This window comes from Schistosoma mansoni, chromosome 4 (assembly GCF_000237925.1).
Source record: "Schistosoma mansoni strain Puerto Rico chromosome 4, complete genome".
Classification (NCBI taxonomy): Eukaryota; Metazoa; Platyhelminthes; class Trematoda; order Strigeidida; family Schistosomatidae; genus Schistosoma; species Schistosoma mansoni.
Genome location: NC_031498.1, coordinates 31,175,611 through 31,196,122, shown reverse-complemented (window position 1 = coordinate 31,196,122; position 20,512 = coordinate 31,175,611). Strand labels below are relative to the sequence as shown.

Here is a 20,512-nt window from a genome sequence, read left to right as displayed (position 1 = left end):
GTATCAGTAGTAGTTATTGTAGTAACAATGATAAAATGTATTTTGCTAGTTAATGCAAAAATTGAAAAGACACACCCACACAATAAATTTACGATGGGAATAACATTTTCACAGAAGAGATAACACTACTAATCTCACACAGAAGGACAGAGAAAAGTGAGACTAAATCACAATGTTTATAAACAAATGAGATCAATGTGAAACAAGCGCTGTGACTATAGCAGAGAAAAAAAAGGTGAAGTGTTCAACGCTGGAAATTTAGTAAAGCAAGAAATTGTGAACTACTCTGAACAATAATCAAACAACACACACACACACAATGTTAAAAGATTAAACAAAAAGTATAAGTTAGGGGAAGGTAACAAGTTTAAACTAATCGGCGACTAGATATTCGACTGAAAACTATAACTTGAATGGGTTTTTTTGAACCAAAATAATTTTAATTAGGAAACGAAGAACAAGAGATGCTTTAGATTGTTATGTGGTGTCAGTAAAATATTGAAAAGCACACAAAAATGATCAATAGGTGCCTATTTTTTCGTATTTCTTTTACGCAAGATAAATGATTTGAAAACAGAGGAAAGATATGTAGAAAAGGAAAATTATGAAGAATACGGATTTTAGGTAAAGGGAAATTTTAATACACAGGAGATATTATTGATAGGTCTTTTAGAAATGTTTTTTTTCTTAATTTATGATTGCCTTGGACGTTTACGGGCCCAACATCGAAGAGGGAGTTGTTGTGAAGCTAAACTTCGAAAGCACTCATTTAGTAGACGTGGACGATGTCGAACTAGCTGTTCATAGCCTTCAGTTTCGCACACATCATGAGCATGGCTGAAACAAGAAAAGACACTTCACTAGTTTTCTTATAAAAAAAAGATAAAGTCAGTGATTAGCTTGAAAGAAGCCTTTTATAAGTAAACACGATTTATATATTTTCTAGATCGTCCGTTGTAAAACAGTCAAGGAGAAAAACGAATCCGAGATATTAAGAAATAATAATTATGATAATTATCTCACCCGTAAATTATTTTCATCTTTACATTTCTTCCATATTTCGCATCCTTTCTCTCATATTCAAGTCGCTATGTAGATCTAGCCTAGAGGTTACTTGACAGCTTATGATACCGAATCTAGCGTACAATTAGAAGACTTATCACTTCCATGTTTCGTTTGTGCTATTTTACTGAATAGATATATATAACCTATGTGTTGCCTACTTAATTGTGTTGTCTTTTGATATCTATCATTACCACACAACGTCGAACCGGACATATTTGCATCAAGTTGTCATACAACATTAGCATAGACAGATAAAATTATTTTAGGACCAATTCCAGAGTAGAACTAGTGACAGTATCAAACTAGGTAGAAAGAATTAAGTATAGAAAAAGAAAAGATGTAAGATTTTGGAATTTATGTTCTTGAGGAAGATAAGGAGTAAATGTAGCTGAGCCATTACAAACGATAATTAGCAATATCGGCCAAGGTCTCTAACAATTGATTACGATTATCACGCAGATTTCAACCAAGTAGTCTAACCTATTACCATGCTCAGTTCGCTTATTAGTGATTTCGAAGACTAGTACTCCCAAATGCCTTGGTATATAGCCGAGGGTGGAGAGCCCCTCTCCTTCTCGAAATGCTCTCTCACATGACCTCGCGTATTCAGCCACTACCAATGAAGTTCTACTTACTGCTTTCTCACGACAGAGGTGTTTTTTAAGAAATTCAGGGGACGGAAAGCGAATATCCTGCGCTCTAACCGGATTGGTAGGTACGGAGGACCCACCTAGGGGAGTTGAAAAACTGATTTCAAATCAATGGTGCACATGGGCTCCGAGATCCTGAGGGAACAAATGGCATACGAAACTAAAGTTAGTCACCGGCTACCATGGGGCTGCATCTTGAAACGTTGTTTTACTGCCATGTGGATTAGGCTTTTAGGTCAATGGCTTGGGGTGTGGCCCTCTAAGAAAGCCATCTATTTCGGTTTGTGTGCCCGGGCAGTGTTCCAGCCTTTACACAAATCGAATAATGATCATTCTCATCTCAATTCACATTCAGACAAGTCATATTCACAATCATTTGGTAACATTAGTTTTATTGTTTTAAACTATATCAATTATCTACCCCCTTTCATTTTCATTTTGTGTATTCTTTTATTTTTCAACTCAAACAGCAGCTCGTCCGTGATGGAAACCCTGTCCCATCTAAACGATCTCAAGACATTGACTGATCAAAAGTTGAATTCTACCACCGACTACGAATACAAAAAGTCTTTCTGTAACCATGTATACCATTCAAACTGGCCACCTTCAACGCTCACACACTAATGCAGATCGGACAACAGATAGGGTTGGCTATGTCTTTAGAAAGTCTTAATATCAACCACTGTTGTCTATCTGAGTCCCGCATTCAGGACTACAGTGAAGTACTACAAATTCGCTTTTTCATCTGTCACTTCGAAAAGTTTGTTTTACGTGCGTTTATCCGTGGACCCCGTTTATATGAAGTTCCTCTATTTGGTGTCAACTAAGCGCTAAGAGTTGAGGCAGCACCAGCCGACTGGATCCACATTAACAGTCAGTTGTGTCGTTAGATTAGAAAGCTCCAACAAAGTGATAAGAAATCAGTGCGATAAACGATGTCTTTTCGTCACCTCTAACACAATGCAGCCCAGATGCAATCAAAGATGAGTCCTACCACCATTTAAGCATTCTACAGCAGAAGCGTTCGACAGGTATTTTAGTACTATCCGAAAATTCTAATGCACAGCTCGGACAAATAGTCACACAGGAGGGTCTTTTGTGTAGTCGTTGGGTAATTGTCGGTCGCATATCAGACAACAGTGACCATTTGCCGCAACTCTGCGCAGATCACAACCTGTATCCAGCTGGCACTAACTTTCGGCACAGTCATCGCCGATATGCAACCTGGATTCCTCCCTCTTTATCTCAAACCTGGACTCAGATTGATCACATCGCGATCAGCTACCGCTGACGTGGTTGTGTACAAGACTGCCGCTCCTTTATGGAATACTTATCTGGACTCTTATTATGCCCTTGTTCGAGCTAATCTTACCTTACGTTTCAGTGGCCAACAAGTTTATCGCCTTAGACGGATCGATATCAACAAATTGATTGCACCTCCTGTTGCAACTAAATATCAAACTGAGTTAGGTTCAAGGCTAGCTATCAACTCACGCGTAACATCCAGGTTATAAGCACTACAATGAATGTAATTTCATTTAATGAGAGAATTCTTTCTGGTTATATTTTCCCTAGCTGAACTGCTTCTCGCATTATTATTTCATTTTTCACTCTCATTCACTAATTTTCATTCATCTTTGCTCTTTTTTATATTTTACTCACTTTCCTTTCTCTATCTCTTCACAACATCATTTTTATTGTGTCGCATATGTATTTTAGTGCCCCCTTAAACTATTGTTTGTATTTGAATAAATAAACAATGATGCCAAGTTTTAGTTTGGCCATCTCTAACATTTTTTAACCTACTCCAACACCAGACATCTCCCAACGAGGTTGGCAGTGGTTGGATATACATAAGATATGTGCTAACCAACTCAATTGATAAAGATTTGTTACAGCATTAATCGATTTGCCATCTTTATATATTACTAAATCCCACAGAATTAATAGTTTAAGAAAAGTCAATATATTTCAGAGACAGCTAGAGAAGTATTCAGTCGATCATGAAAGTGACTTCCATAACGAGGTAGCTTGGGACTATATTCAAACAGCTATGGAAACAGCAGTGATATCTACCAGTAACTTAAACTTATCTCTGTTGAACATAACTATTAGTAACACGCTTCTAACTTGAAAATCTCCTTGGTAATGTTAACAAGGGAACTAGTGACGAAGTCAAGTATAAGTAACAACGATAATTATCGTTTTGGTTTTAAAGAATGCTATAATCCAAAAAACTGATACGGCATTCATTTAACTTGCTGGAAATCTTCCTACATCCTACGTTTTCAAAGCTAGTTGTTTCACAGAGGCATCTAAATTGATTTAGACTAAAAAACTTAAGTTTGATAAGGAACTTCCCACTCCAAACTAAAGTTTTCAAAAGAGTACATGGTACAAGCAAATATCAAAAAATTGAAGGCAATTAAAGGAAAGCCAAAGGATCTATGTTTTTAGACCCCTGACCTAAATCACAAAGACGAACCTACGATCTTGAAGGAACTGATACTCTGAGTATAATTCAATTCCCATCACCTACAGTTACAGTAACAGACGTCACAACAGACCTAGCTGGACAGAGACTTACCTCCTAAAAGACTGGGTTTTGACATATATAAATTAGTCATAATCTACTAGAAACTTACAGCATTATAAATTCTAACGTATGTGCTTTCAATTGTTCTGCGTTATGCATATCAGCAAGACCAAATATATCACATGCATTCTCTACAGAAAGACTTTCCACAAGAGCCTCTTCACACATTGTCTTTAATCGTTCCAACTGGTACTGAAAAATTAACAACACAGTTATAAAACGAAATAAAGCAGAAATTTCAAATGAAAATCTAACGAATAAACCACTTTTCGTATGGGATCGTGGAAATTATCGGATTACATTGGAATCATGAACCAACTAATGTTAGACCATCATTGAAAACCTGAAAGCACTGGACGGACGTTTCGTCTTAGTGTGGAACTCCTACGCAGTGAGCATTTACGACCCCATGCTGGGCTCGAACCCGGAACCTTAGGCCTCGCGCGAACACTCAATCTTTTGACTACTGAGCCGGCATCCAACAGTGTTGGTTGAAGTCAGACATTCAAATCCACAGCGGTTTGTATATCATTCCAAGCAACATCTGGGTCAGCCTCGTTTTCCAAATTGCCCATGTGTGACTTCAGCTGTTCCTGGGATTTACATTTAGCTTTCTCATTGCTGAATCTAACTTTAATGAGTCTTCTTAATGTGCCTTCTCTGCGTCCAGTGAGGCGCAAGCAAATACGTGCTCGTATTAGAGCATGATCAGAATCTAAACATGTATTCCAGAACAAGTGGTAGTCTTCTTTCGAGCCTCTCCAACGATGACTGTTGGAAATATGGTCTATTTGAGTCCATCATTGGTTTAGTGCAGGCGGTCGCCATGTTAGACAATGTCTCTTCTTATGCTTGAAACTAGTGCTTGTTAGAGACAAACGATTTTCTGAGCACAGTTGCAGCAGACAGTCACCATTATCTGTTCGCTGAGTTGGAATACCATAATACCCACCTAAATGTTTTTCTGTTTGGTTTCAGCTACCTACTTGGGCATTAGTCAACAGCTACAAGTACTATGTCTGAGCGTCTAGCTTTCTGAAAAAGTTCAAAGAGCTCTCCGTAAAATTCATCTTTCATTTCATCCGGGCTGCAGTCAGTGGGAACGCAGGCAGAAATGACGAAAAGGCAACGATGTGTGTCCCTATCTTTCTGAGATCTTACAGAGCTATTTACCTGAACAGTACAAAGGCGACTGTTAACAGGGATCCATTCTAATAGTGCCCTCATACTTAATGCCATAATTACACCCGTAAGTCCACGGGAACTAGCCAGTGGGTCACCAGATAAACAGAGGGTGTAACTCGTCGGTTCGTTTCGGTGAGGTCAGGTCAAGTGAATGACCACACTAGGATCCTGTATGCGTGTTTCGAAGGCAAAACATACATCATTTGTGCGAGAATCTAAGGTTTTAGCCAAGGAGATTTGCTGGCTGATTTGACATAGGGTGCGTACGTTGAAGCCAACAAAATGTGCAGTTTGGAGCGAGGTTTCAGTAGAGTGTCTTGTGCACTAGAATCGTTGGCTATGGTGACACTTGAGGAGGAAGCCGAAAGAGGAAGTTTAGAGTTGAAATTCAAAGTAGGAGAGATAATAAGAACTTATGAGGGAAATGGATTATGAATACAGTGATCTTGATTGCTGTTAGAGGTATTAAGGTGGTTGTCACTCCCTGGCTGCCCACACTATGGAAAGATATTTCTTCTTGAGGGATCTGAAAAGGAAGCTGAAATAGTGGTGATTCTAGAGACCTGATAGTGACCGCAGAGCCCAAAATGCAACTACTTGAGGACGGTTGCGCACAGCCTGTTCACGGGAAGTTTTTGACTGCAGTCACACTCCTCTACCGTTAGAAGTACATCGCCCTCGGACCTTGATTTTGTTGCTTTTAGTCTTATCGTTTTGCAACCAGCCTGCCTAACATGGTAGGACGTTGAGGAACGATTATTACAGCCAGTATGACTTGATTGGTTCATTACGACAGGCGAACCCGACCACCACGTAAAGGTAATAGCAACGGTCGGAAAATAACAAAAAAAACCTATGTATAAGTAAAATTTACTAGATTATTCTTTTATAAGCCAAACCGCGTACAAAATACAGACAGAAAAATACCAACCTTGTCAGCCGCGGCCAATAGCTCGTGAGCGAGTCGATTCATACCAACAACTTGTCCCGTATATATGTAACGCAAAACTTCTGCAACGGTATCTGGCTCCATGTCCGTGATTTCCACCCTATTCGCTCTGGACTCCTCCATGCCATGTCCAAACATCGCAGCAAAAACTGGGCTTCGAGCGGCTAGAATAGCTTTGTGTGCTTCGAATTGGCGAAGTACAACATTAGAACTTGAAGCTCCATTTACCGTTGAACTACTATTATTACTGGTACCCATGCTAGAACACTTTACAGTCTGATTTGTTGTACCCAACGAGCATGCGGTAGAGCTCGATGGGGTTGCGACGAGATTAGAATGAGATGAAGTGGTTGAAGCAGCCTTTGAAACAGTAGCCAGAAGTGATGAATCCCGACTAGTCCGGTTGCGTGGACGATTCGAAGTTGTGGTAGTTGAAGTAGTGTTTCTTCTACGTGTACTTCGCCGTACACGACTAGAAGTACCAGAGGTTTCCGCTTCAACAGACTCTTCGGTATCTTCAGATTCCTCTTTCGAAGTAATTAAAGGAGTAGATACAGTGTTGACAAGAGAGCTACTTTGACTAATAGTTGTGCTACTTGTGGTTGTGCTGCTGCTACCGACATCTGCGTTATGTCCAGCAGTTTGTTTCATCTTACCGCTCGAAGTGGAAGATGATGAAGAATCAGTAGTTGTCGGCAAGGCAGAGGATGTGGACGGCACTGAACCAGACATCCGGCACCGATGAACACCTAAAAAACAAAAAATATCAGCGAAATAAAATTTGCTTGTATCTTGACCATAATCGAAATTTTTGGGATATTATAACACGTTGACTAGATGATAGCCATTATTCTGACAATACCATTATTCTGAAATACCACTAATTGAGAATCAAAATGCGAATTAGTAAATATGAACTGAGTTGTGATAAGAAATCAGTAGGTAAGAATTGTTTATAGAACATAAATTGATTGGTTTGATTGGGCACCAAGAAATACGTCACACAAACGAAACACGTTAGAGATATGAGAATGGTCACTCCCTCCGGACTGCCCATAATGTGGAACGAAACATAAATAGCAGAGAAACGAACACGAGATGAAAACAAAATCAAGATAAATTTTGTGTGTATTACAGTTTGTGAGCAAAACAAAAAACTAAGATAGGATCGATGGGCTTTAGTACAAGCATTGTCTAATAGCGTTTCAAGTCACTGACTACACGATTTCTGGGATCTCAGAGAGCTAGTTGTAAGGAATTAGCGGATACAAAATTTTACACATGTCACCAAACGAATGATATCTTTTTACAAAACAACCACCTCCCCACTTTTATTAATACAGCTGTGTTGACAAGTAATGCACAGTACACAAGCCCCCAAGATCACAAACGTAAAACGTGACCTAGCCATCAAAGTTAGTGTTTTTAAATGGTAACATTTATCGGACTGGGAACTCTATTATCCCCAAACACATGTTGACCTTTGTACCTCAGTACCATTTATGCGGCGCCGCAACTATATTTGACCAGTCCTCAACGACAGTTCGGAACAAAGATGGAGATGGTTGTATACGGTTTTAGTCCCCTCCATGAGTTTTATTACATGGATTTCAATGTCAGTAAGCTTTAAAATCACAAACCTCTCTTAAAATTCATTCCAGAACACATCTGTTCTATCCTAGTCAAGATTAAAGTACGGGTAACTTCCGGGTTCTATTAATGGGCTGATATTCTATAAACATTATTATTGTATAAATATTCAGTAATTAGATTGTGTATACCTATATTCATCTTATTACAAGCTTTATTTTGACCTATAGACTACTATTATACGATTTACTATTCTTAAATTATGTCCAGTTTATTAATTACTGTCACCCACATTCACAGCCACATTTGGCTTGATCTTGTGTAAATGTTATTTCCTATTTTATGGTGTGATGCGGCCTGTTTGTCTGGTTTATAAACCAAGTATGTTTGAAATAAATGTTTCGCTTAGTAGAAGCTGTTATTGGTGTTCTGGACTCAACTGGCAGAGTTAGGAAGAGAAGGATCAATAAGGACACCGGGTTGCTGATACCACTCGAACGTCATTGACTTGCCAGTGCTAAAATTGAATGAATCATGTTTCGATTGGTGAATAAAACACGTGATAACCAACCGGCCTTAAAGTCACAACAACATCCCTACCCAATATACCTAGTTTAGTCTTGATTTCAAGAAATATAAATGGTAACGCGATAGAAAGGTGGAAGATAAAAATCGTTAATTTTTCTACATGGAAGAAAACATACCTGCTCCTTGTCAATTGTTTTACACAATCTATACAGATCTTATTGGGATTAGGCTTTTTCCTGTTAATGGTATATAATACAACAGCAGACCTCAACTGTAAGCAACTACGATAGGACCAATGTTTGAAATAATTTCATATTTACGTTAGGTTCATTTTCAAGATATGAAACAACAAAGTAAACTTGCTTTCAACTCAAACAAACGTATAGACCAATTAGGAGCACCTTTACTTACCATTTTTGGACGAAGACCAGGTGCCATCGGAAGTCCTTTGACTAACATCACAAATACCATTTGATTTCACTTCTTGATCGTCACGATTTGCATGCCCTTGAGCAGAAACAAAGCTGGAAGAAGATGTGGCTGAACGCCAATCACCATTAGAAACATTGTTAGTTGGATTATCTAATGGAAATTGTTTTACTGAGGATGGATCTGAAGCACCACCCGTACATGGGACTAACAATGGACTAGGATTAGTAGACGCAATAGGAACTATTATACCTTTAGTTGGTATATTAGTTGTTGTGGCTGGAGTCAGTGTTGAGGACATTACATGTGTTAGCTGATGATTAGGATGAGACGAAGTACTGGAAGCATGATTATCATTAGTGACTAAAGCTCGATGAGTTGCTGTAGCCGCTTCTGCTTCACCTTGTTCATTATTATTATTGTTATTACCATTAGAAGCTAAATGAATCCCATCTTCAACCAATAAGGTTAACTGTGATTCTCTATAACTGGATTGTGTATCCTCTTCACGTTCACTTTCATTCTCTTGTTGTTCATCTTCATCTTCCTCATCGTCATCTTCATCATCAAATTCTTCACCTTCATCTAAGTCATCTTCATCTTCTTCACCTGTTGATTCATAAGCTGAGAATTTAGTTACTTGTTCATTTACAGAACTGAGACCGGGTAAAGTATGACCTGAGGCACAAGAATGTTGATGTACATGAGATATAGAACAATCACTTAAACATTTCCCATTTGGTGGATTATTAGAAACAACAACTAAAGTAACGTCAGTCAGCAGTTGTTTAAATAACAAGCTTCCGATATCTTCATGTAAATTGCATTCTGGAACAGTGATAGGCTGATTGTTAACCTGTCCACTTTCCGAAAGAATCTCGCCCACAACTGAAACCTGGTTTTAATAAAAACAAATTGTTTATACATTCACATTACATTGTGGTGAGTCAGTCGATTTTTATAAAGTTGGAAAAATAACGTTAACATAGGCATGACTGCTTTTAGATTTATTTGCATCAATACTTAGTTTGACATTACATAGAATTAAAGTATTCTAACAATTTTGACTACGAGAGGATTCTAAGTCCAAATAAACTGAGCCAGCCAAACATAACTTGTTATTATTACAAAACGATAATTATGTTCCTCATAAACTGGAAGCCAGTTGAAGGAGAAAACATACTAGACACTAAGAGAGTGTGGCTGGAAACTCACTACAGGAGTGTGAACCCGGAATATGAGTCAAGATATAAAAAAGGTAGGTACGATTACAGTAAGCGGAGGTTTACACAGTAAAACAAATAAATTTACGATTATGTGCATTATAGACCTCAAATGTTTTTAAAAAATACTTCACTAGTTGCTATAAATCAAAGTGATCTGTCTGTTTTTACTGCAAATAAGAATGTAAGACTCAAAACGACAACATTGGGAAGCTTTCTTCGCCAAACCCTTATTTATCATCAAGAGCACTTCATAAATTAGAATCACACATGATCAGCTGTGAGCCCCATTTCATCTATGAGACAACATACTTGCACACAATAAGCATAACCGAAAAATTTGCAGAAAAGTGCACCACAATTTGAAACAGCAAATCCACAAAAATGAAAACACGTCACAATAAACAAGAAACGAATAAAATCATTGAGACACTCTGAGAAAAATAAAACGACACAGTGAAGGAAATCTTATTTTCGACATCATCAAGTAAGTCTAAACATGTGCATACGTAGATATTTAACACAACTATCACTTAAAAACTGATCGAAAAAATACTTTGAAATATCAAACAAAAGATACAAAATAGCTTATAGGGCAACGAGAAACAGTGAGCTGAAAATAGATCAGAGATGAGAAGTATGAACAAGAACCGTTCGTTTCATGAACATAAAATATGAAGGAATGAGTAGTTATCAATGTATAAAATTGGGAGGGATTTTCAAGATAAGAGTAAAAAAAGAATGAGCATGTCATTTTGTAGCACATAGACCAGGTTTGAGATGAACTGTTAATGTTTCTGCGACGAAATAGTTTTTTATTTATATTCTATTAAACCAGATCGTCTAACATTGTAGATTTTAAAGGTGATGGGTTAGGATATATGTTTCATAAGCCTAGCAACCTCTTCTCGGAGGGGATATTTAGTGATTTAAAAGTAAGTTGGACGGTAGGAGCAGCCAAACCAAGAAATCGCATCACCTTTTAGACATGTTGACTACTGATCTTAACCATGACGATAGATGGTGACTACTTGGTTGGGGTCATCATGATAACCACAGTTAGTGCTTGCAAATTGAGTGATAAAACTTAAACGTTCAAACTAGTGATGTGTTCCGACCGTAGCTGTTACCTTGATGTGGTGGTCAGGCTTGCCTATCGTGAAGAACCAGTCAGGTCATACTGGCTGTAACAATCGGTACTCAAGGTCCTACCATGTTAGCCAGGCTGGCCGCAGAACGGTAACACTAAAGGCAGCAAACCCAAGGTCGAATGATGAAGTCGTACTCCTAACTGTAGAGGGGTATGACGGCAGTAAGGTGTTTCTCTCGGAAAACCAGTATCTGCAGCGATGCTGCTTTCTCACAAAGGAAGGATGTGGTTAGAAAAGGTCGACCTTACAAATGCACAGCTCGCCATTTTCCACGATCACTAAGGTCTCAACAAGTACGGAGCTACCATGGAATTCCGTCTCCAGTGGTAAGGTCTTTTGAAGTGCAGAGCTAAATCGTCGAAAACTTCCCGTAAACAGTCTGCGCGCGATCGTCCTCAAGCAGTTGTCTTTTGGGCTCTGCGGTCACTATCAGGTCTCTAGGATCACCACTATTTCAGCTTCCTTTTCAGATCCCTCAAGAAGAAATATCTTTCCATAGTGTGGGCAGCTGGGGAGTGACAATCACTCCCATACTTCTATCAGAACCTGAGATCATTTTGTTGACGATAGAATCTCTCACCTTTTAATAATTCTTCCATCCCCACGACGAACCCTTTTCATATATCTTAATCATCACGCTCCACCAATGCTTATGATTTGAGTTCACTTGATGCTGTAATCTTGGTCTTCTGAAACCACGCTCTAAACCACATGTTGGAGCACTTAATGTTTGAATCTTGTATCCGATAGAACAACAGGCTTCTTTGGCTAGGACTCTAGAATCTCTCACTATCGATGTATGCTGCATCACCGAGACGCGCTTAAAGAACCCAAGCAAAACCATTAATTTGACCTCGTATTGTCAAAATAAAGGACCGGCACGATTTACAATTCGAGTATCTGGAGATCTTACTGCTACTTCCTGTGGTCTCGCTGGTGTAGGTATAGTACCAAGTTCTAAAGCAGAACAGGCTCTCCTAGACTGGATCCCAAGTGCGCTGTCCGACTATTGGTGGTAGCTCCGTACTTGTTGAGACCTTAGTGATCGTGGAAAATGGCGAGCTGTGCATTTGTAAGGTCGACCTTTTCTAACCACATCCTTCCTTTGTGAGAAAGCAGCATCGCTGCAGATACTGGTTTTCCGAGAGAAACACCTTACTGCCGTCATACCCCTCTACAGTTAGGAGTACGACTTCATCATTCGACCTTGGGTTTGCTGCCTTTAGTGTTACCGTTCTGCGGCCAGCCTGGCTAACATGGTAGGACCTTGAGTACCGATTGTTACAGCCAGTATGACCTGACTGGTTCTTCACGATAGGCAAGCCTGACCACCACATCAAGGTAACAGCTACAGTCGGGCACGGTATACCGTAGACAAACCAGCATGATCGGCATAAATACGAATACAGTCAGAGACACTTAAGTTAATAATAATTAATGTCATTTACCAAGTACAAGATTATGTACTACACGGTGAGTCGCATCGCTTGTGTAAGGGTTAATGATACATCATAACTTTTTAAACCCATGTTGTTGGAGTGGTGTTTAAGCGTGCAACGTTCTGCTTAGAAGTTAAAGGTACCAGCAAAATTAATAAGAATCAGGACAGATAAAATCGATACTGAAACGATAAAAAGAGAATGATCTTCATACCTCACATAAAATCGTCAAGCGATCATTTGGTAAAAGACCGTTGGCCTCATCCATTAGCACATCTCGACGAATAAACTTCTTGAATCCCCAATCTTTGCCTTGCACAAACCTATAAGCGCGTTGACTTTCTTTAGATAAGATGGAGGAAATTAGAAGGCGTTACTATTAATACAAACCCATTGCTTTTGTTTCCTCGCGCTTTGCATTCAGGATAGAAAATTTAAACTTTGCTCTGGCCTCGCTTTTAGTCCCACAATTAACCAGTAAAAGATACAGTGATAAATATTCTCTGCTTTCTTCATCTAAGCCCTTTGGGTTTATTCTAAGACACCTTGATAAGTAGAGAAAACACACAAATATTATAAAAATAATGCTGTAAACTAACCATTTTAACTTATCATTAGGGCCACAGGAAAAAAATGAGCTCTTTACAACCTCTCCCATCTCTTCGCGACAAAAGCTAAAATTGCTTATCGTCCAAACGTATTTCATCTTCGTTACACGCACCTTTCAGAAGTATAGAGAATGGTATGGGGAAATGAGTTACTTGTGTATGACACCAATATTCAGCAACAACGGGAGGAGGACTGAGAAGATCCGAAGGAGGTGGTGAGCTAGTTCGACTAACAGTAGCCACTTGACCATCAGTACTATCCAATGTAGCTCTTAAAGCGTCCATGGAACTAACTGTGGATGAAAACAAAGAAACTGGGTATATTTATGAAAATTCACCGATTGTACTAGAAGCAAAAGACAAAAAATTGAGTTAAGCAAAAGTGGGTGGATAAACTTTCTACTTAAATGATCCATTTGACCACGCCAATCGTAAGATTTTGTGGCAGTATCTGCTACTGAAAGACATGTGAGTTTATGAAGCGCTATTATTTGAAGCGGTTACACTAAGTGATATTCGTTCCGCGTTATATAAGAACATAATAAGCATTCCACTAGAGACTAAACGCATTGTCAAGCTTACTATAAACTTTTATGTCAACCGGAGATCTTAATTTTTAGAAAATGAGAAATAACTTAAGACAGGTACAACTTTTGTTAGCAAAAATTGTTATCCCTAACATGAGCACAAAGAAAATCAATAATGGGCGAACATAAATAACACTAGTAAAGGCAGAAAATATAAGCATAAAAAGACTGATGAAGTGAAGCAGATTTTTTCTGACCACTGGGGTATTTTTGAATCATTTTTTGGTTTGAGTATGTCTGAAACAATGATTTTTAAAAAACTGAAATCACACCTAGATAGTCTAGAGGATGATAATTAAACGAGATATTTGAGGAAGACCTGGCTAGACAAAATATGGAATAAGATAGGTTTGGTAACTGATTCGGCCCGATATTACATCCAATCCATTTTATGAAAATAGAAGACAATTATCAGTCTGAAGACTATGAGAATAACAAATCTGTAATATTTTTAAGGGCCATTACTGTGCCAAGCCCCATCATAATTATTTTCGTCAATGAGTAACAGTGTAAACAAATACCGAGTAAAACAGCTAAGATAGATAGGAATTAGGGCCTGCTTGGTGTGTTTCACATCAAAACAGTGAAAAACTAACTAGGTAGATGGCAAGTAAGTACAAGTATCAATATCAGTACTGGTGAAATTAACTCCAGGCAACATATTTTGGAAGGAACAGATAAAAATTGGGAGTGGCTAACTTTAAATTACATTATGCAACGTTTATACCCACAGATACTATCTAAATATTGTTAAGAAACGACAAAGGCTTATAATTTGTTCCGGCCTTTAAACAGAATAAGTAGTAGTCCTGGACTAGCATTTCAGATTCTAAATTGTTGAAGTCCCATTTCCTACCTACTTTGGTTCAGTTCAGTCACGTGTGTTCGGGTTTATTCTCATCTACATCTGTATGAGCTAGCTAGTATCACTAACTCTCAAAGTAACTCCAAGCCGATGTAAGAGGTACTGAGGAAAGATAGTCAACCTATTAATTAATCTGCAGATCTTCATAGACTGAGATTAAGACATTACTTGGGTTTAGCCAGCTACCACAACAGTAATGCTGGCTGGTGTAAAATTAAATCGGAAAAAGGGCTAGAAACAATTTCCAACGAGTGATATAAGTTCATGGACTGGTCTGACCATTGACCAAGAGAAGGATTCGGTGGTCAACAAAATGATCTCAGGTTCTGATAGAAGTATGGGAGTGATTGTCACTCCCCAGCTGCCCACACTATGGAAAGATATTTCTTCTTGAGGGATCTGAAAAGGAAGCTGAAATAGTGGTGATCCTAGAGACCTGATAGTGACCGCAGAGCCCAAAAGACAACTGCTTGAGGACGATCGCGCGCAGACTGTTTACGGGAAGTTTTCGACGATTTAGCTCTGCACTTCAAAAGACCTTACCACTGGAGACGGAATTCCATGGTAGCTCCGTACTTGTTGAGACCTTAGTGATCGTGGAAAATGGCGAGCTGTGCATTTGTAAGGTCGACCTTTTCTAACCACATCCTTCCTTTGTGAGAAAGCAGCATCGCTGCAGATACTGGTTTTCCGAGAGAAACACCTTACTGCCGTCATACCCCTCTACAGTTAGGAGTACGACTTCATCATTCGACCTTGGGTTTGCTGCCTTTAGTGTTACCGTTCTGCGGCCAGCCTGGCTAACATGGTAGGACCTTGAGTACCGATTGTTACAGCCAGTATGACCTGATTGGTTCATCACGACAGGTGAGCTTGACCACGTCGAGAGAGCAGCAATGATATTACAAAGGTATCTACAAAGTGATGTATATATATATATATATATATATATATATATATATACCGAATAGTATTCTGTGATGTATTCTCAAACAACCAATATCAAGGAAATAAAGGCGAACAAAGGGGAAATAAAGAGGGAACGTGCCGAAATATCTGCTTTTTCGACTGTCCGAAGGAAACAATGCCAATTTTCCCTCCTTTATATCGCTTTGCATTCCAAATGTCGCTCAATTGTCTATTTTTCGCTTAAATATAGCGAATAATTATTCGCTAGCAAAGGTTTTTTAAAAGGTAGTAGATGGTTCTTGTGCTTAAAACAAGGTGACAGTTTAAATAAATCTGGTCTAGAAATTTTCATTATTACTCACTGCTGTTTATTACTGATTACGTAGGACTACTTACACTCAGAAAAGCAACATAAGTCGTGGCGCCTAATGGACATCTACTCCATTTAGAAACGTAAAACAAACTCCAATATCCAAATGCTTCAAAATGGTTCAAATGGTTGTGAACGGAATAGAAGAAGCTTTCGCTTAACGAGGTTCCGTGTCTAGTAGCAGTGAATCACCATTACCTCCAAGCAAGAACCCTGGTATAATAACGATAATAGAGGAAAAAAATTGGTAAATCATAATAATATATTATCCTTAGTCCTTAAGAATAGGTCAAGTTTCCTCTTAAAGGACTCCTGTGAAGTCGCTTGGATTAGCTCACTCAGCAGCGAATTCCATCATTTAACAACTGTTACGGAGTAGAAGTTGTGTCTACAATCTGTTCTGTTATGTTGGGTCTCCAGTTTCTGATTGTTACCCCTTAGATTAGTATTGTGACTAGGCTTAAGTAGATGTTTAAGGGAGTCACCAGAAGTGTTAAAGACACTGTAAGTCATAAGAAGGTCATCTCTAAGACCCCTATACTCTAACGGGTAATGGTAAAGTGATCGGAGGCGCTATTCATAACGTTTGAATTTGAGTCCCCGAACTGATTTCGTGGCCTGACGTTGGATACGTTCCAGAGTGTCCCTATCCTTTTGGAGAGAGGGAGGAAATACTATATTCCCGTACTCTAAATGGGGACGAATAAAACTGTTGAAGATTATGTGGAAAGTTCTACCGTCAAACTGCCCAAAAATGCGCTTCAATGTTACCAGTGCAAGGTTTGTTTGAAAGGTGTTTTTGTCACAGTTAGCGTACTGTAGCTGTAAATAATTCCCCAAAATCAATAGCTCATTAAGTGTTCGACATTGGATGCTGACCACGTTGTTTAAGTGGACTTGTTTAGCTGAAGGCTTTCGGTCATGCATCCGCACCAGATCACGTTGCAACACGGCGTGGGACACAGCTCCTACGTTACAATAGCCAGTTAAGAACGAAGTCTCTCGATATATTGGTAACGAATCAAATATATCAGTCTTCAGTCTTCAGTAATAAGGATAGTAGGTTGATGAACCTGTGTTAATCCTGACAGATTTCCTTCCAGTGAAGGTCCAGCTTCTTTTTGAAAATGTTCACTGATGGTGCTGATACCACTTGTTCTGGTAAAGCGTTCCAGTCATTGACCACTCGATGAGAAAAACGGGACCCCACCTTTAATTTATTAGATCGCGGTTTCAGAACCTTCTTGCTATGACCCCGGAGATTATTAGTGCTGGAGGGAGCAAAAAGGTAAGACATATTAACACCCAGATCATAATTAAAGATACGAAATGCCAGTATAAGGTCACCTCGCGTCCTACGATAAGATAAGGGGAAAAGATTTAGACGTTTTAAACGCTCATCGTAAGGGAGTTTGGAAAGACCCTTTACTAATTTTGTCCCTACACGCTGGACACGCTCAAGCGATTTAGTATCCTTTATCAAACAAGGGCTAGCTGCTTGGATACAGTATTCTAAGTGTGGCCTTACATAGGTGGGATATAAAATTCGAAAAATATCCTCGTCAAAGCATTTAAATGCTCTGCGAAGCGACCATAGCGCGCGATAGCCTTTGGAAGCAACCGCACTGCAGTGCGTTGTAGTTTTTAAGTCGTGACTTATAATTACTCCTAAGTCTTTATGCGCATGAACGCGTGGCAGAGATGTACCATTAATGGTATAGTGGTAACTAATATCTTTCCTGTCTCTCCTCGTCTGACTTCTGGTTTCTATTCGACTGGGAACGAACGATTATAGAAGATACTACTGGTTGCTAGTTGCAAAACTAGAATATCCGTTGTATCCTCATTGGTGAGTCTAACGTGATCTGGTACATAAAGCCAATATACTGTGAGTCTGTTCCATTTCGGAATATTATTATTCATTGTTATTCTTTACTTGAAGTTTACATATCGTGATATACTGTTTTTTTCGCGAATTTTTTTCCCGGATATATTTTAATTAGACATTTTTCGTTATCTATATTACTATGACGGAACACTCACCCAAGGTTTTCTAAGTTAAAGTCTATTCCCCCTATTTCGATTCAGTTAACGCCATTTTGGCCCGACAATATCGAGTCCTGGTTCTGCTACGCAGAAGCTGATTTTTGCATGCACGGAATCACGGACTCGCGCACACGTTTCCTCGCGGTAGTTAAGGCGTTACCGCGCTAGTTTAACAGGTACGTAACACCTAGTATGTTTACTAGTGATGTTCCCGAACCTTACGAAACTCTCAAATGTTCGATTCTCAAACGCGGAGACCTAACCGACCGACAACGGTTAGACCAACTCCTCCATAACATCGACTTGCAACATGGTTCTGCGACAGACATGTTGCTAAGAATGAGAGAGGTTATCGGCCAACGAACTTTCGATGATGGCCTATTCAGACAACTTTTCTTGTCTAAACTTCCTCATCAGGTGCAGGCAGTGCTCGTCTCGTTTCAAAACAACGCCATAGACGAGCTGGCTGCATCTGCCGACCGAATCTTAGAAATCACTAAATCTTCTAAGGCCCAGGTTTTTTCAGTCAAAGAACCTCAAACGACCCCCAACGACATCACCGAACTATGTCACACACTTACACGATATCTTAGAGTTCGTAATGACCGTGGTCGGTCGAAAACCCCGCGTAGAAGTGTCTCACGTAGGCGATCTGGCTCTCGACCACGAGAGACAGATAATCCCGACTGGTGCTGGTATCATAACCAGAAATTGCAGGAAACCCTGCAATTATCCGACCCCGAAATTGAGTGACACGAAAAACAGTTCGGGAAACTTCCCAGCCGGCACGCGTTAACGGCAACCGTAGCCGGCGAACACAGCCGTCTGTTATACGTCACAGATGTGACTACAAAAGTTCGCTACCTCGTCGACACCGGCGCAGAAGTTAGCATTCTTCCAGCTAATCCCGACGACAGACTTCCCGAGTCCGTTTTAAGTTTACAGGCGGCAAACGGAAAACCAATCGCTACATTTGGTAAAAGGTACGTTTACCTTAACGTGGGTCTACGCAAACCCATACACTGGATTTTCGTTGTTGCAGATGTTTCTATGCCAATCATTGGTATAGACCTGCTACAACACCACAATCTACTCATCGACACACGCTCACGAAGGTTAATAGACGGAAACACTAAGCTATCTGTTTGCGTAACTCCTTGTTCTGGTTGCAGGTTATCCCCAGTCACAATTAAGCACACCATAGACCCCTTGTACCAATCAGTACTCGACAAATACCCCGGGATACACCAATCGCAATCGAAATTGCCTTGTGTAACCAGCGATGTTACACATCACATCTCGACTACAGGACCACCTGTATTCTCAAAAGCCCGACGACTCGCTCCCGAAAAACTTAGGTTAGCCAAAAACGAATTCGAGCATATGATAGACTTAGGTATAATTCGACCATCAAATAGTCCATGGTCATCCCCATTGCACATGGTCCCTAAAAAGGACAGCAACGATTGGCGGCCAACTGGTGATTATCAGGGTCTGAATGCTAAAACCATTCCCGATCGTTACCCGCTGCCTCATATTCACGATTTTACAGCTACCTTGAAAGGTACAACTGTCTTTTCGAAAATCGACTTGGTTAAAGCTTATAACCAAATCCCGATGGCAACTGACCACATCCCGAAAACCGCCATCATCACTCCTTTCGGCCTCTACGAATTTCTACGAATGCCTTTTGGTTTCAGAAATGCGGCTCAAACCTTCCAAAGGTTTATAGACGACGTCTTTCGAGGTCTCAACTTCGTACATGCGTATGTTGACGACTGTCTAATAGCAAGTCCGGACAGAGAATCACATCTCAAGCATCTGGACATTGTTTTTGATCGACTCCAAATGCATGGCATTACTGTAAACATTCAGAAATGCCAAATTGGAACCAACTCCTTAGACTTATTAGGACACACTATTGATGCTCAAGGCATCCGACCCCTTAGAAGCAAAGTGGCGGCCATTCTGGATTACCCAAAACCGACCACGATCAAGCGCTTACGAACTTTTAACGGACTTGTAAGTTTCTATAGACGGTTCATACCCAAATGCGCATCCCTTATGAAACCGTTAACCGATCAGCTTCGTGGAAATGCAAAATCAATTAGTTTAGACTACACAGCCCGTAAAGCATTCTCCACAGTTAAGGAACACATCGCTAAAGCAACCCTGCTTGCTCATCAGGACACTCAAGCGCCCATTAGTATCGCCGTAGACGCATCCGACTCAGCAATCGGAGGAGTCTTACAACAATGGGTTAACAACTCGTGGCAACCTTTAGGATTTTTCTCCAGACGGTTGCTAGACGCGGAATCTAGG

The 20,512-nt window shown here is 39.7% G+C and overlaps 1 protein-coding gene across 1 annotated transcript; it reads right to left on the bottom strand.

The window, feature by feature from the left end:
- Positions 1-692: 692 nt before the first annotated feature.
- Smp_151050 (hypothetical protein) lies at positions 693-13,698 on the bottom strand (the record flags this gene model as incomplete). The annotated part of the gene is made up of 8 exons (XM_018797484.1): positions 693-837; positions 4,361-4,503; positions 6,428-6,692; positions 9,790-9,887; positions 13,020-13,147; positions 13,196-13,350; positions 13,405-13,526; positions 13,567-13,698. The coding sequence occupies 8 exons, from the start codon at positions 13,696-13,698 to the stop codon at positions 693-695; spliced, it is 1,188 nt and encodes a 395-aa protein (XP_018652522.1).
- Between the last annotated feature and the right edge of the window lie 6,814 nt (positions 13,699-20,512).